This window comes from Hylobates moloch, unplaced genomic scaffold (genome assembly GCF_009828535.3).
Source record: "Hylobates moloch isolate HMO894 unplaced genomic scaffold, HMol_V3 SCAFFOLD_14, whole genome shotgun sequence".
Lineage (NCBI taxonomy): Eukaryota > Metazoa > Chordata > Mammalia > Primates > Hylobatidae > Hylobates > Hylobates moloch.
The window spans coordinates 66,709,066-66,722,843 of NW_026652289.1; the positions used below are offsets into that span (position 1 = coordinate 66,709,066).

The window sequence follows — 13,778 nt, forward strand, 5'->3', positions numbered from 1 at the left end:
ATGGGCCTGGCAACTTGTTTGAACTGCAGTAACATCTGAAAAGCAGTGTTAAGATCATGAACAGTTTAGACTTTTGTGTAAGATAATGGCGTTATATCCCAGCTCTGTGGTTATAGGCCAAATAACTTTAGTAAAACTTAACTTTAGTAAAACTTACTTGTTTGTAAAAGGCTTTGCTTAGAATAGGTGCCCATTAAGGTTAGTTGTCTTTCTTTCCTTAGTTCTTTTTCAAATTCTCATCTGTGTCCTAAAAATTTAATCTGATATAATAATGAGTACAGTTATGACACACTATTTCCTTTGTTACTACTACTAAAAAATTGATAAGGTTTACTAAGCAAATCCTAGACACTATATCACAATGGCTTTAAATGGGTTACTAATGACCATAAGCCTAGGATATAGTTATAATTATTAACCTCATTCTATAGATGAAAAACCTAGGGTTAAAAAACTAAGGAACTGGCTGGACATGGTGGCTCATACCTGTAATCTCAGCACTTTGGGAGGCCGAGATGGGCAGATCACTGGAGGTCAGGAGTTCAAGACCAGTTTGGACAACATGGTGAAACCCTGTCTCTACTAAAAATACAAAAAACATTAGCCGGGAGTGGTGGTGGGCGCCTGTAATCCCGGCTACTCAGGAGGCTGAGGCAGGCAGAAGAATTGCTTGAGCCTGGGAGGTGGAGGTTGCAGTGAGCTGAGATCATGCAGCTGCACTCCAGCCTGGGTGACAAAAGGGAGACTCTATCTCAAAACCAACAACAACAACAACAACAACAAAAACGAACAAAAAAACCCCCAAAAAACAAAAAACCCAAAAACTAAGGAACTTGATGAGGCTCACATAGCTACATAGGTGTGGAGCTGGAACAGGAACCTAGGCAGCCTGTGTTTTCTGTGACAAATATGAAAAATAAAGAAGAGCAACATTTAGTCCCTAGGCTCCACCATGAAATGAGAACAGTCATGTTGCAAGGCAGGAAGCTACAGTTTGTTTAATTCTTCGCAATTACCAAAGGTGGCAGTTTGTCAATTTACAACATCATTGGTATGTACATAAACTTAAATGACTTAGAGTTAGTTCTGCCTTTTAAATATGAATCAGCAAGCCAAGTGTAGCCAAGATAGGAAAATTAAGTATTCTGATTAATATTTGAAATATTGGACTATTTTCTAGCAACACCATCTATTGTACTCAAATCCATGACCAAATAGACTAGAGTCTATATATCCATATGGTTTTTGAATTTTTTTATAACATCCCTACCTCATGATTGTCCAGACTACTTGAACACTTCCCAAAATGAGCATACCACCTCTTACAGAAGCTCTTTTCATCTTTAGAGAACACTGAAAATTCTCTCCAGTAGTGGTTTAAAGATCTAAATGTAAAAAAAGCAAAACTTTCAAAATATCAGAACACCAGTGCTCCTCAATTTATGATAGGGTTACATCCCAATAAACCCATCCTAAGTTGAAAATATTGTTAAGTCCAAAATGCATTTAGTAACCTAACCTACCAAACATCATAGCCCAGCCTAGCCTACCTTAAACATGCTCAGGACATTTACATTAGCCTGCAGTTGGGCAAAGTCATCTAACACAAAGCCTATTTTGTAACAATGTGTTGAATATTTCATGTAATTTATTGAATGTTATACTGAAAGTGAAAAACAGAATGGTCATATGGGTACTTGAATTATGGTTTCCATTGGATGCATATTACTTTTGTACCATCATAAAATCAAAAGATCGTTGAGCAGAACCATCATAAATCAGGAACTTTCTGTATAGAAAAAATACCTTTATTACTTCACAGAAAAAAATCTTTATTATTTTGGGGGAGAAGATTATTTTTTAAGCAAAATTACAAAGGAAAAGATTGAGACATCTGATTACATTAAAATTAAAAACTTTTATTTCTCCAAAGACTTCATGAAAATACAAAAAGCAAGACACAGACAGTTATATGGCCCACCCTAATGATTTCATTTAACCTTAATTACTTCTTTAAAGACCTGATCTCCAAATATGGTCACATCCTGAGGTACTTCAGTTCAGGACTTCAACATATGAATAGGTGGGGGCACAGTTCAACACATAACACTCACCATAGTAGCGATATTTAATAAACATCTGGGCTGGGTGCAGTGGCTCACACCTCTAATCCTAGTACTTTGGGAGGCTGAGGTGGGTGGATTGCTTGAGCTCAGGAGTACGAGACCAGCCTGGGCAACATGGTGAAACCCTGACTCTACAAAAAATACAAAAATTAGCCAGGCCTGGTGGCACGTATCTGTGGTCCTAGCTACTCAGATGGATGGTTTAAACAACAAACATCTATTTCTCACAGTTACGGGGATAGAAAGTACAAGATCAAGGCATTGGCAGATTCAGTGTCTGGTGAGGGCTCCCCTCTAGCTGTGTCCTCACATGGTGGAAAGGTGTGAGGGCTCTCTGAGGACTCTTTTATAAAGGCTCTAATCCCATTCATCAGGGCTCATAACCTAATCACCTCACCCATTTCTTAATACTATCACATTGGGGGTTAGGATTTCAACATAGGAATTTGGTGGGGGAGACATACACATTCAGCCCATAACTCTCTGATAATAATAGTATAGTTGAGGATGTGAAGCCATAGGATATCTTATATATTGATGACAAGGAAACTGATTTTGCATTAAAATGGAAGATGCAAATATCCTATTACCAGCTATTATATTCCTAGAGATGTACTCTAGAGAACTTTTGCATAGATGATTAAGAAGACAGATACACAAATGATCATACCAGCACTGGAAGAATCAGAAACAATCAAAATATCCATCAGCAAGAAAACAGTACATTAAATGATGGAATACTGTAAGTCAGTGAAAGCAAATGAACTAGTGCTATACATGTAACATAAGTGAATCTCATGTACAGAATGCAGACTGTTGCTACAGTCTTCTAGATAATGATTTCCCATGACTGTATTTTGTTCTGCAAAGGGACACGGCCATTCCCACACTGCTAAACATTCAGACTGGTTCTTCCATGGCCTTCCAAGGCTAGTGGACCATGAGGCCCCTTTAGGACTTCTCACCATCCCAAGCCTTCCCACTAGAGACTCTTTAACTGCCTTTACACCCTACCCTTCCCACCCTCGGGGTACAGGTGTTGACATATGTCAGTTTGTGACCTCATTCAAGGTTCATCATTCAGTTAATTGCATGTCTTTTCCATTTTCATCATATCAGTTTCCAGCAGCTTATAAATTCCCTGGGTCCTTGTTAGGTAAACAACCCCAATCCTTTTTTTGGAAGTATGTATAACATAAATAAAGAGAACGACTATACTTCCTGGGGGGACAAGGATTCTGTCTACAAATGGCACAGCACTACTGTGCATAACGCATGCTTTCCTGCTTATGACAATGTCATGCTTTTAATATATGAGGTACTGGTATAATCAATAAGGTGTGTAAGTTTCAACTCAAGGCCTTGGAACAAGGGTCTCTTTCTCTATTATCTAGCTACCTGGAGAGGAGCTGGGCTCAGGAGAAATGGCTTTGAGAGAGGCACTGTAGGGAAGGGGTTATAAGCATACAGGACCATGAGCCAGACCAACTCGATTTGAGTTCCAGCCCTGCTTTTACTGTATGTGAGATTTATGACAAGTTTTATTATTGTTTTTTTTCCCTTTGTGAGCCTGTTTCTGCATCTCTACCTTCTTTATAGAGTTGATTAGATAAAGTATATGAAGCATTCAACATGACTTCCACCTACTACATAGTCAGTAAACATTAATGTTATTAAAGAGATCATTTCTTTAAAATAACAATTTCAAGGTTTGAATACAAGATGATAGTGGCCTTTACGTGGTTATGAGGCACTAAACAGTGAAACAACTGGAGCGATCGAAGTTTCCACTGAGGAGCTGTTTTTATTTTCTCCCAGTGTGATTTAAGAACATGGAAGGAAGCCAAGCCTCCAACTGTGGTTCCAGCCTGTAGCTGTGGTTGAATAAGTGACTATCTGAAGAGTATCCCTGGGTAAGAAATTTAATTTCTCTGTATCTTACTTTCTCTTCTTTTTTTTTTTTTTTTTTTGAGACAGAGTCTCGCTCTGTCGCCCAGGCTGGAGTGCAGTGGCGCAATCTCGGCTCACTGCAAGCTCCGCCTCCCGGGTTCACGCCATTCTCCTGCCTCAGCCTCCCGAGTAGCTGGGACTACGGGCGCCCACCACCACGCCCGGCTAATTTTTTGTATTTTTAGTAGAGACAGGGTTTCACCATGGTCTCGATCTCCTGACCTCGTGATCCGCCCGCCTCGGCCTCCCAAAGTGCTGGGATTACAAGCGTGAGCCACCGCGCCCGGCCACTGTCTCTTCTATAGAATATTGATTCATGGGAAGATAACAGTTTTGGAAAACCCTCTAGATAGGGATTGTGTTAATAACCATGTTTGCGTTGCTCTGTAAACACGGACGTGCTGGGAGTGCAATCACTCAAATCCCATGTCCTGCTTTCAGCGTCTTTCACCCACCGACATGATCTCTGAGTGTTCACTGTCACCAAGGCCATTTTCACTGAGGTTTCATTTGAAACGAGCTGCATCTACTGCAGGACATAATGCAGGTGTGCTCCGCTTTAGAGAGGACCCTTTGCCCAAGAATCTGCACATTGGCCTGATGAATCACAGGGAAATGATCCTGTCAGACACCCCTCGGGATGTTTGTGCCTGAAAATCTGGCTTTAGCAGGAATGGCTACTGCTCCCTGGCCCCAGCGGCTGCATATTGATCGATACTTGCCCCATTAAAAAAGCATACAGGCGTCCCTCAGTGTCTGAGGGGGATTGGTTCCAAGGTCCCTCAAGATACCAACATCCTCAGGTCTTCAAGTTCCTTATATAAAAAGGCATAGTATTTGCATATAACCTATGAATATCCTCTCATATACTTTAAGTCATCTCTAGATTACTTGTAACACCTACTACAATGTAAATGCTATGTGGTTATTTTATTGCTTCATTTCTTTTGTATTATTATTTTTTCCAAATATTTCCCATCCGTGGTTGGTTGAATTGGGGGATGCAGAACCTGTAGGTCAATTAAGCAGTAAAGAATTATTAGCCCAGAGAAACACTTACTCTTCTTACCTTTAAGGATTTAAAAATAATGGGGCTTATTCCAAAGCAAGTATAGTGGAAAATACTACTTAACAGTAGACTGAGATGCTGTAAGAATTAACATTCTGGGTATAAAGGGTGATACAAATCACACAGTAGACTCAGTGCATTATACTGAACTGAGTGAATAGATGGAGGAAGGATGGAAGAAAAGAAGAAAGGAAGAAAGGAAAGAAGGAATGAATTAGAAGAAATTAGCCAAAAAGCTAGGACTTAGGCTATGTAGGCTATGAGCATAGCTTGAATGACCCTAGACAAGTCTCTCAGTTTCTCATCTGGGAAACAGAAACAATGTCTTCCTTATTGGTTTTCTGTGAGAAAGAAATCAAATTACGTAGAGAGATATGTGGTTGAAAGCACCTGACAGTCATAAGACCTGCAGATCAGTATCAATTCAATACAATTCATTAAATATTTACAAAGCCCTTACTACTTGCCTGGCATTGTATCCTGGGTGCTAGAATTACGAAGAGACGAATAAACAGCCAGGCTTGTACCCTGGATAAGGCAACTGGGATGGAGGCAGTCCCAGTTCTTGATCTTAGGACTTTTATTTTATTTTTCATATATTCATAATAGACTCCTGAAATCCCCCTCTGGTTGAGCTGCCCCAGTCCTTGCCCACTGAAAACCCATAAGTCTATTAGGGGAGACAAAACTGTAAACCGAAAATTCCAAAGCAGCATGCGAACTGCAACAATCGTGGCCCCTAGATGTAGGAAGGAAATGAGGAGGGACTGAGGAACTGGAGCAGGGGAGTTGGGTGAAGGCACCTGAAAGGGACGATGCGTGGGCTGAATTACAGAAAATAAACAGGAGTTCCTATATAAAGAAAAAGCAGAGAAAAGGCATTTCAGATCACAGGAAGCATCACATGCAAAGCCAAAGAAACAGGAAATTGCTAGTTCCAGCTTCTGCCATTAACTGGCTCTTTTTAACCTTTCTGGAATTTCCTCAGGTCCCTCTGGGATTTCAGTCTTCTCATCTCAGAAAATGAAGGTCGGGGGTGGAAAGAAGGAATCTAGATTTCGGGAAGATGCTTTCTAACTGGATACCTCCGTGCTAGAGCAAAAAGAAAAGGGGTAGCTTTAAAAACGTCAAGTGTTATTTTAGGGCACGAGCCAGAAGCCCTATGTTTTGTGACTATCAAGATGACAGGCAGAGCCTGCAGCCATTCAGAAGCTTTCTCCACTTGATCTTAGCCAAAAGGCCATGAAGCGATCAGAAATTTTCTCAACGATTAATTTACCCACTTCACCAGTACTTAGGGCATGGACTGAGCCAGGGCCTATGCTATTGAAAAGACCACAGTCTAGCAGAGGGAGACAGACAGTAAATAAGTAAATGAACACTTGGAAACCATATTGGTCTGCACACTGAAAGTGCGTGGGGACAGGAAAACAGAAGCTCCCAGGACGCGCAGGTCACGTCCAGGTCACATGCAGGGCGAGTGACGGTTTATCTCCTAGCCAAATTAACTTCCTGTTTCCTCATCCAGCCTCACCTTCTCCAAGAAGCCGAAAACATTTTCAGCCGCCAATTTTTCCTTGGCAGGACGACAGGGTGCCCTCTCTTCACCTGCAACCTTTCCCAGGCCTTCCCTGGGGCTCCACGTACTCACTGCAAATGCAGGTCCCAGAGCTGACCACAAGGTGCCTGCTCCCGCGACAGCTTCGCGCAGACCTGAGCGCCCAGTGCATGCAGAGCTCCCGGCGTCGTGGGAGAGGGTGGCGGGAAGGCGGGCTGTGCAGCACCTCCGCGTTGGGCCGCGGAGGCTGGGCGGGACTCAGCCTACCGTATAAGAGGGGAGCGCCACTGTCCCGGTCGCAGTACTGAAGGTGGCGCCCAGCAGCGGCCTAGAAGCTACCGGCACTGAGCTTGCAACCAGATTCAGAGACACTGAAGAAGAGAGAAAGGTCTGAAGCGGGGCTGATTTGTGGGTGCAGGAGAGCAAGGCTGGAACTGGTCTGGGGTCTTAAACACGTCGAGACGTTTACAGGGTCTGGGGGAGGGATCCAGCCGCGTCGAGGGGCTGCAGCAGCTCCAGGCGCCCAAACTCAGCAGCTTCTCTCCCCGGCAGGCGCACCTCTTCCCGCCACTCCTAGCCCCAGCCTCCAAGGATGCGGCTCCTCGAGAAACTCTGCTCCTCGGCCGCAGGCAGCTCCGCGCCGAAGCCCGCCTTCGCCAAAGTGCTCACGCCGAATCGCATCCCCGAATTCTGCATCCCGCCGCGGCTGCCGGCGACTTGCGCGCACGAGTCTCCAATCCAGGCCGCCGCCGTGCCCCGGCGCTGCGCCGCTGAAAGCGACCTGTGGCCCCCCGCGGCAGACGAGGACGCCGGCCTCACGGACTGGGACCCGCGTTCGCAGGCAGCGCTGTCACTGCCGCACCTGCCCCGTGTGCGCACCGCCTATGGCTTTTGCGCGCTGCTCGAGAGCCCGCACACGCGCCGCAAAGAGTCGCTCCTGCTCGGGGGCACGCCCGCGTCCCGGCTCCGGGCCCACACCTACGGCGGCGGCGGCGGCCCGGACGCCCCCCTGGGGACCCTGTGCGGCCCGCGAGGTCCAGGCCCAGCCACCCCCGCGGCCCCCGGGGGTCCCCGCCTGCCCCAGGACGCGCTCGCTCCGCGGCGCCGCCGCTGCCGCCTCCTGCGCGTCCCCGACGGGCTGCTGAGCCGCGCGCTGCGGGCCGGGAAGAGTCGCCGCCTGGCCCGCGTCCGCTCCGTCTCCAGCGGGAACGAGGACGAGGAGCGCCGCGCGGGCTCCCTGTCCCCGGCCCGGAGCCCCTCCTCCAGCCCGCCGTCATCCAGGACCCCGCTTCCTGAGCGCCTGGAGGCCGAGGGCACTGTGGCTCTGGGCAGCGCTGGCGACGCCCTGCGCCTGGCCGCTGAGTACTGTCCGGGAACCGGGCGCCTCCGCCTCCGGCTGCTTCGCGCCGAGAGCCTGGCCGGAAGTGCCTCCGGGCCCCGCGCCGTCCGCTGCCGCCTCAGCCTCGTCCTGCGGCCGCCGGGCACCGCGCGTCGGCAATGCAGCGCTGTGGTGGGGCGCAGCCGCAAGGCCTCCTTTGACCAGGACTTTTGCTTCGACGGCCTCTCGGAGGACGAGGTGCGCCGCCTGGCCGTTCGCGTCAAGGCCCGGGATGAGGGTCGCGGCCGGGATCGGGGCCGCCTGCTGGGCCAGGGTGAGCTGTCCCTGGGCGCCCTCCTGCTGCTCTGAGGGCCCAGCCCTCCTCCGGGGCGCTCTGCCCTGGAGACTCCGGACACTGACAGCCGCCGTTGTACAAAATAAACGTTATTTATTTTTTTATTTATGATATTGCTTTATTGACGTTTTACTTCTTCACCGTCCACATTTGTCATCGTTTATTGGTAGAGAAGAAAAAGATAATGACTCCCTGTTCTGTTCACAGGACCTCCCTGCCTATTTCCAGACCATTTTTGCATTCCAAGGAAAAATGGGTTGGCTTGGGACTGGGAGAGAAAGGAAGTACACCCATCTGCATTGTTTTTCATTCCTTCCGGTTTTCTATCAATGTTAAACAGTTTTTTAAAAAAAATAAAGCAAGTTATTCATTCAGAGTCATGCCCAATGTTACGATTCATATACACAGCTTTACATATTGATGCGGTATAGGTAACATCCTATTCTGTGTGTGGGAAGAAAATTCTTTTGTAGAAAGAACAAGTTTCTTTTGGAAGTGAATTTTTCAAAAATTGCTGAGGAAAACAAGGGAAGTGGAGGACCTTCCAATAGATGGTTATGTAGGGAATAGCTATTCCTGGGATCTCTCTCTTCCTTACCTAGGAAATCTTAGAAAAGAAATCTTTCTTGCCTCTGTAAACAAGGTGATACTTTTTGTGGCATTTTCTCACCTAGCTATGTATCTAATTACACAGTAATTAGCTTTGCGGTAGGATTTCCTAGATGAGTTAAAAAGTAAGTTGTCAGTTTCTTGAACACTGGGTTCTAGAGAGTGTTTTTAAAAATCCAATTGATTTTCATTTGTTAATTCAACAAATAAACCTAAGTCCACTGGAAACTGATTATACCCAAGAGAACTTACCCTGGGCTACAGGAATCCACCATGTAGTGGAAAGCACAATGCAGTGGGAGGCAGATACAGAGTTCAATTTTTTTTTGCCACTTTTCCGGACTAGGGCAAATCAGTTATTCTCCCTGAGCCTCATTTTCTCCATCAGTGAAAAGGGAGTAATATCTACCTCACAGGGTTTTGTGAAGATATGCCTTAATATCCAAATAACCCTTGAATACATGTGAAATATGAGCAAACCTGAAATGCTTGCATTGTACTGTTGAATAGTGCTCAATAATGTTGCAGAGAATGAACTCCTTCAGGTCTTCTTTCTTTCCAGTTGTTTCTCCCTGCTCCTGCAGTGGAGCTTGGCAAAGGTAGGGCTACCTGAGACTGAGGACTTAGAAGAGCCAGGAGTGGGAATGTAGAACGCTTCAGTATCCCCATGGTAAATTTCCCCATAAGCAACAGTTTGCACTCATTCTACATCAGAAATTCCTTCTGCATTGTTGTTGCAATAATGAAGTCTGGGTACAAATTTGATCAGACTAAATAAAAATCCTGGATTTTAAATATTATTTCAAAGTGAACGAATTAGACTTTAAAAATAATCTCATCAAACTACTTCTGAAATTGAGAAAACATCACAGAGATGACTTGCCCAAAGCTATACAGCTAATGTGCATAGCTGAATTCAAACAAGAACCAAGTGTTCTGACTTCTCCAGAAGACTGACCCACCCTTGTGGGTCAGAGGAGGTGAGGCCAGTGTGTTGGAGGGAAGTATTCCAAGAAGAGGCTGTTCAACCTATGTATTCATTTATTTATTTAGTAGAAATGGAATTAGCTTCGTTCTGTAGACTTCAGAGAACATAATGAAGATGACATATACATAAAGACTTGTCATGCCTTTTCAGAGTGCTCAATTTAACAAAAATGAAACTTCATGTAAAACATTGACTTCTTAAAATAGGTAAAGAATCTGGAATGAACTCGGGAGGCTGAGGCAGGAGAATGGCGTGAACCCCAGGGGCTGGAGCCTGCAGTGAGCCGAGATCGCGCCACTGCACTCCAGCCTGGGCGACAGCGAGACTCTGTCTCAAAAAAAAAAAAAAAAAAAAAAAGAATCTGGAATGAGCACTTGATGAAATACAACATTTGCTTGTGACTGATTATATATTTATATAAGTTTATATATTTATATAAATATAAAAATATATATATAATGTCAGGATCACCGAAATCTAAAAGTGACATCAGCAAGATGGCTGACTAGAAGTGGCATACAGTATTTCTCCTGTACTGGGCTTATTTCATTTAACATCGTTTTCACTAGGTTTATCCACCTTGTTGCAAATGATAGGATTTCATTTTTTATGGCGGAATAGTAATCCATTGTGTATAAATACTAAATTATTTGATCTATTCATTCCTTGGTAGACACTTAAGTTGATTCCGTATCTTAGCTAGTATGAATAGTGCACCAATTAAGATGAGAGTGAAGATATCTTTTCAACATGCTGATTTCCTTTCCTTTGAATATATACCCACTAGTGAAATTGCTGGAGCCTATGGTAGTTCTATTTGCAAATTTTTGAAGAATGTTTGTCATCTTCATAATGGGTATATTAATTTACATTCCCACCAACAGTGTTTAAGAGTTCTGCCTTCTCTACATTGTTGCTAGCATTTGTTTTTTGTTTTTGTCTTTTTGATAATAGCCACATTAGCTGAGGTGAGGTGGTACTTTATTGTGATTTCAATTTTCACTTTCCTGATTAGTAATGCTGAGCACTTTTTTATCTACCTGTTGGCTGTTTGTATGTCTTCTTTTGCCCATTTTAAAATCAGATTATTTGGATTTTTAAATTTATTTGTTTGCTATTGAGTTGTCTGAATTTATTATGTATTCTGGATATTAACACTTTGCCTGATGCATAACTTTCAAAATTTTCTCCCACTCTGTAGGTTGTCTCTTCATTCTGTTGATTGTTTCCTTTGCTGTGCAGAAGCTTTTTAGTGTGATGTAATTTCATTTGTCTATTTTTTCTTTTGTTGCCTATGTTTTTGAGGTCCTATCTAAATAATTCTTGCCCAGACCAATGTCATGAAGTTTTTCCCTTATGTTTTCTTCTTGTAGTTTCACAGTTTGTGATCTTACGTTTAAGTTTGTAATCCATTTTGAGTTTAATTTTTGTATGTGGTGAAAGATAGGGGTCTAGTTTCATTCTTCTGCATGTTCATATCCAGTTTTCCTATCACCACTTATTAAAGAGACTGTCCTTTCCCAGTGTGTCTTTTTGGCACCTTCATTGAAAATCAGTCGTAAATGTTTGGACCTATTTCTCGATTGCCTATTCTGCTCCATTGGTCTATGTGTCTATTTTTATGCCAATACTATGATGTTTCGGTTATGACAACTTTGTAGTATATTTTGAAGTCATGTAGTGTGATGCCTTCAGCTTTATCCTTTTGCCTCAAAATTTCTCTGGCTATTCAGGGTCTTCTGTGGTTCTACACAAATATAAGGATTTTTTTTCCATTTCTGTGGAGAATGTCATTGGTATCTTGACAGGGATTGCATTCAATCTGTAGATTGCTTTGGACAGTGTGGGCATTTTAACAATATTAATTATTCCAATCCATGAACACAGGATATGTTTTCATTTCTTTGTGTCCTTTTCAATTTCTTTCATCAATGTTTTATAGTTTTCATTGTGGAGATCTTTTACCTCCTTGGTTGAATTTATTCTGAGGTTTTCAAGCATCATATAAGTTCTCACTCTTAAGTGGGAGCTAAGCTATGAGGACGCAAAGGCATAAGAATGATACAATGGACTGTGGGGGACTCGGAGCTGGGTGAGGGATAAAAGACTACACATTGGGTACAGTGTATACTGCTCGGGTGATGGGTGCACCAAAATCTTAGAAATCACCACTAAATAACTTATTCATGTAAGGAAACACCACCTGTTCCCCAGAAACCTATTGAAATAAAAAAAATTATTCAAGAGTTTTTCAATTTTATATTTTGTAGCTATCATAAAAGGGATTGTTTACTTGTTGTTTATTGATGTGTATATGTTGAACTATCCTTGCGTCTCTGGGATGAATTCCATTTTATCATGAGAAAGGATCTTTTCACTATGCTGTTGAATTCAGTTTACTAGTAATTTGTTGAAGACTTTTGTATTTGTGTTCTTCAGGGATATTGGCCTATAGTTTTCTTTTTTGTTGTATTTTTTTCTAACTTTGATGTCAGGGTAATTCTGGCCTCAAAGAATGAGTTTGGAAGAATTCCCTCCCCTTTCATTTTTTGAGAATAGCTTGAGAAGAAATGGTTAGTTCTTCTTTAAATGTTTGGTAAAATTCAGCAGTGAATCCATTAGGTCCTTAGCTTTTTTTTTGATGGGAGACATTTTATTACTGATTCAATCTTATTACTCATCATTTGTCTGATTAGGTTTTCTATTTCTTCATGATTCAGTCTTAGTAGGTTGCATGTGTCCAGGAGTTAATTCATTTCTTCTAGGTTTTCCAATTCATTAACATATAGTCATTTGTAATAGTCTCTTATGATCCTTTGTGTTTCTGTGGTATGAGTTGTAATGTCTTCTCTTTTATCTCTGATTTTATTTATTTGAGTCATGTATCTTTTTTTTTTTTCATAGTGTCTTAGTCCATTTTTTGTTGCTGTAACAGAAAACCACATGCTGGGTAATTTATTTACAAAAGAAATTTATTTCTGACATTTCTGGAGGCCGAGAAGTTCAAGATCAAGTAGCTCTATCTGACTAGGGTTTTCTTGTTGCATCATAACATGGTGGAGGGTATCACATGGCAAGAGGGCAAGAACATGCTAGCTTATGTTTCTCTTTCTCTTCTTATAGAGCCACTAATCTTAGTATGGGGCCCCACCCTGATGACCTCGTCTAATCTTAATTACCTCCCAAATAGCCCATCAAGTATGAATTTAGGGGTTAATTTTCAAACACATGAAATTTGGGGGACACATTCAAACCATAGTAGTTAGTCTAGTTACATGTTCATCAATTTTTATCTTTTCAAAAAACCAACTCTTTGTTTTATTGATCTTTTGTGTTGATTTTTTGTCTCTATTTCACTTATTTCTGCCTGATTTTTATTATTTCCGTTATTCTACTAATTTGGGGTTTCGTTTGTTCTCATTTTTCTAGTTCCTTGAGGTGCAATGTTAGAGTAGTTTTTTTTGTTTTGAGATCTTTTCACCTTTTAGACGTAGGTATTTATTGCTATAAACTTGCCTCTTAGAACTGCTTTTGTTGTATGTATAGGTTTTGAAAAGTTGTGTTTTCATTTCCATTTATCAGAATAATTTTAAAAATTTTCTTTTTAATTTGTTCATTGATCCATTAGTCATTCAGGAGCATGTTGTTTAATTTTCATGTATTTGTACAGTTTTCAAAGTTCCTTCTGTTGATTCCAAGTTTTATTCCATTGTGGTCAGAAAAGATACTTAATGTAATTTTAATTTTTAAAAAATTGCCAGCCGGGCGCGGTGGCTCACGCTTGTAATCCCAGCACTTTGGGAGG

The 13,778-nt window shown here is 42.5% G+C and overlaps 1 protein-coding gene across 2 annotated transcripts; it reads left to right on the plus strand.

Annotated features, from left to right (window-relative positions):
- The first annotated feature begins 3,906 nt into the window (after nt 1–3,906).
- On the plus strand, nt 3,907–8,752 carry C2CD4B (C2 calcium dependent domain containing 4B). 2 transcript variants are annotated; one of them, XM_058427790.1, is made up of 2 exons: nt 3,907–4,039; nt 7,256–8,663. In XM_058427790.1, exon 2 carries the CDS (start codon nt 7,296–7,298, stop codon nt 8,388–8,390), a length of 1,095 nt encoding a protein of 364 aa, XP_058283773.1. In that variant the 5' UTR covers nt 3,907–4,039; nt 7,256–7,295; the 3' UTR covers nt 8,391–8,663. The 2 variants fall into 2 exon arrangements, with proteins under 2 accessions (XP_058283773.1, XP_032030401.1); XM_032174510.2 differs by lacking the exon at nt 3,907–4,039 and adding an exon at nt 6,912–7,091 and having other exon boundaries at nt 7,256–8,752.
- The last annotated feature ends 5,026 nt before the right edge of the window (nt 8,753–13,778 follow it).